The following is a 3,473-nucleotide window of genomic DNA, read 5'->3' on the forward strand; positions in this document are numbered from 1 at the left end:
ATTTGAGGAAGTAAAAGGACATCCACAGGGCTTCAGTAGATGGAGGAAGAGAAAGCATAACATCAGAACATTGGGAGGTTTGAAGGTTGGGATAAGGGACTTGTTGTCTATTCTAGGAATAACGGGGGTCTTGTAAAGAGTTTAAGGCAGGGAAGTGAGTCTATACAATCTGTGGTTTTTAAAGACCTCACTAGCTGTTACATGGGGAAGGACTGTAGAGGGAAAGGCTGAGAGCAGACAGACCCAATAAGAAGTTATTTCATTTATCCAAGTGAGATAATGGCTTGGCTCTAGGGAAAGGCAAGATGTAGAGAGATGTGAAAAATATTTTGCATCTACAAATTTTGTTTTCAGATGGACAGGTCCCTGGAGATAGGCAACGTGACCAGAGTCCAGGAGTTTGTATTGCTGGGTTTGTCCACTAGGCTGGGCTTAAGAGATACCCTGTTTGCCATCTTCCTGACTCTCTACCTGCTAACCCTCTTGGAGAACACGCTTATTGTCTACCTCATCTGCAGTCAAAGAGAGCTCCAGAAACCTATGTACTTCTTCTTGGGCAACCTCAGCCTGTTGGAAATGAGCTATGTATCAGTGACCATGCCCAGCCTGCTTTTGGGACTGTGGACTGGACCCTATCATGTGTCCTTCACAGCCTGCATGACTCAACTCTTCTTCTTCATCTCCCTTATCTGCACTGAGTGCACCCTCCTGGCATCCATGGCCTATGACCGCTACGTGGCAATCTGTTCCCCACTCCACTACCCCCTACTCATGCGGCCCCAGGTCTGCCTGAGCTTAGCCTTGTCTTCATGGCTTGGGGGGCTGCTGGTCTCAGTGATCAAAACAGCATGCATTGCCAGCCTGTCCTACTGTGGCCCCAATGTCCTAGACCACTTTTTCTGCGATGTCTCTCCTCTGCTCAACCTGTCCTGTACTCACGTGGCCTTGACGGAACTGGTGGACTTCATCTCTGCTATCATCATCCTCTGGGGTTCCCTCCTTGTGGCCATGACTTCCTATGTAGCCATTGGTAGGGCTGTGCTCCGCATGCCTTCAGCTGCTGCCCGCTGCAAAGCTTTCTCCACCTGCGCCTCCCACCTAGTAGTGGTGGGCATCTTCTACTCAGCCACCATCTTCATCTATGCCCGTCCCAGCCGCATAGAAGCCATGGACCTCAACAAAGTGTTATCTGTCATCTACACAGTGGTCACACCCATGTGCAACCCCATCATCTACTGCCTGAGGAACAAGGAAGTCCTAGCAGCTTTCCATAGAACCGTGCACTGATCCTGAGGTTGACCAGCAGACCAGGGCATGAGAGAGATCTTGAGTTATCAATATGTTATTTTTTTATTGACATATAGTTCATATACCATAAATTTTACTCTTTCAGCATGTATAATTTAACAATTTTTAGTATGAATATATTCATGAAGTTGTGCAACCATCACTACTGTCTAATTCCAGAATGCTTTCATCACCCTCAAAAGAAACCTGTGCACATTAGAAGTTATTCCCAATACCACCCCCACCCCACTACCCTTAGCCCTAAGAAACCACCAATCTACTTTTTATCCCTATAGATCTGCCTGTCCTGGACATTTCATAGATATGGAATCATATAATATGTGGCCTTTTGTGACTGGCTTCTTTCACTTAGCATGGTATGCTGAAATTCATGCATATTGCAGCATATAACAGTACTGCATTCCTTTTTATGGCCAAAAAATATTTCATTGTATGGATAAACCACATTTTGTTTGTCCGTTCATCTATTGATGGACATCTGGGCTGTTTCTACATTTTGGCTATTGTGAATTAATGTTGCTCTGAACATTTGTGTACAATTTTTTGAGTGGACATATATTTCCAATTCTCTTGAGTATATGCTCGGCTGCAGAATTGCTGGATCGTGTGGTAACTCTGTGTTTACCTTTTTTTAGGTGTCCATTACACTCATTCATTGTATACTTCTTATGTACTAGCACTGGGGATACAATGGTGAACACAGCAATGCTTAATAGCGTCTGATTGTCTTAATTTTCAGTTTAGCAAAGTAAAAACCCTAATATCATTGGTACATATCAAATAAATATCATCATTAACATTAAAAATACATGAGTAACATACCTTGACCCAATCTAAATCCTTGAATTTCAATTTTTCAAATAAATGGCAAATGCAGTCACTACTCTATCTCTATCCTCTCGAACTCCCAAACTCTTTTCCAAAGTGGTTAATGCCCTACTTTTAAGGTATAATTTTAAGATATTTAAGATATAATTATGAGAGCAGGTGAGGGGCAGTTATAAACAGGTAATTTATAGTTGAAATGATGAAAATGACCAACAAACCTAAGAAACCTCACTGGTACTTGGGAAAAAATGTTAATTACAACAAATTATACCATCACTATATCAGATCAGGAAAAATTTAAATAATTGTTAACACCTAGAGCCGGTTAGGCTTTAGAAGAGTGTGCACTCTCATTTCTGGTGGTGGCATAAATTTTTAGAGCTTTCTTGGTGAGCAACCTGGTAGCATCTGTTAAAATTTTTTAAAGTGTGCCTACACTTTGATCCATGTTTGCAAATATCTCAAAAGGAAATTAAAGCACTGGTTTGTAAAAATATGTGTATGAGAATGTTTATTGTGGCATTGTTTTAAGTATGTGAATATTCATCAATAATATAATGAGTGAATAAATTATGGTGCCTCAATTTTCTGACATCTTATGTAATAAAAAAGCAAGAATTAGTTATACTTATACTTTGGAATAAAAGCATAATATATTTGTAAATAAAAGGTAAACGTTAGAGTAAAATTTTAAGTAACTATTTAATCTTTGAGTTAACATTTTAAAACAAAAACTCATATGTTTACATGCATTTGCATAAGGTTTTTTTTCGAGGATGCACACACCCAAAAATTCAAGAACAGTGAGAACATTTTTTGTAAATTTCAGTAACAATTAAAGTTATTCACCAAAATTTGTTCAATGTTTCTGAATATGCCTAAAAGTCTGATCTGAGTGTGCATGAACTTTGAATCAGAATGCAATTATAAAAATTTTTGCCAATAAAATAATTCAGGATGCTTGCAACAATTGTAGCTGCAAGAATGTTCATAACATTTTGTGCTGTTAATGAAGAACTATTGGTAGAAGGCTCTTCAGTAATACAGGGTCAGTTAAAATAAACTGAAAATCATCCACACAATAGAATCCTAAGGTGTCATGAAAAATAATTTTTGTAAGTATATTTACTGCCACTAAAGATGTCAATTATATAATGTAATGTGGAAAAGTCAGATTATAAAACAGCACACAGTGTAATTATGTTTTAATTTTTCAAATGAAATGTGTATATATACATACAAAGGAAAAAAATTAAAAATAAATACCATGAAATGTTGTTGGTGGTTGCCACTGTGTAGAAGACCTTGGGATTGCTTTGCTTTGCTTTTTGCTCTAT

General features: G+C 38.4%; 1 protein-coding gene across 1 annotated transcript; it reads left to right on the forward strand.

Moving 5' to 3' along the window:
* Positions 1 to 354: 354 nt before the first annotated feature.
* LOC103606075 (olfactory receptor 5) lies at positions 355 to 1,287 on the forward strand. Its single transcript, XM_008590671.1, has one exon. It carries the CDS (start codon positions 355 to 357, stop codon positions 1,285 to 1,287), a length of 933 nt encoding a protein of 310 aa, XP_008588893.1.
* The last annotated feature ends 2,186 nt before the right edge of the window (positions 1,288 to 3,473 follow it).

The sequence above is a fragment of the Galeopterus variegatus genome, unplaced genomic scaffold (assembly GCF_000696425.1).
Source record: "Galeopterus variegatus unplaced genomic scaffold, G_variegatus-3.0.2 Scaffold6266, whole genome shotgun sequence".
Classification (NCBI taxonomy): domain Eukaryota; kingdom Metazoa; phylum Chordata; class Mammalia; order Dermoptera; family Cynocephalidae; genus Galeopterus; species Galeopterus variegatus.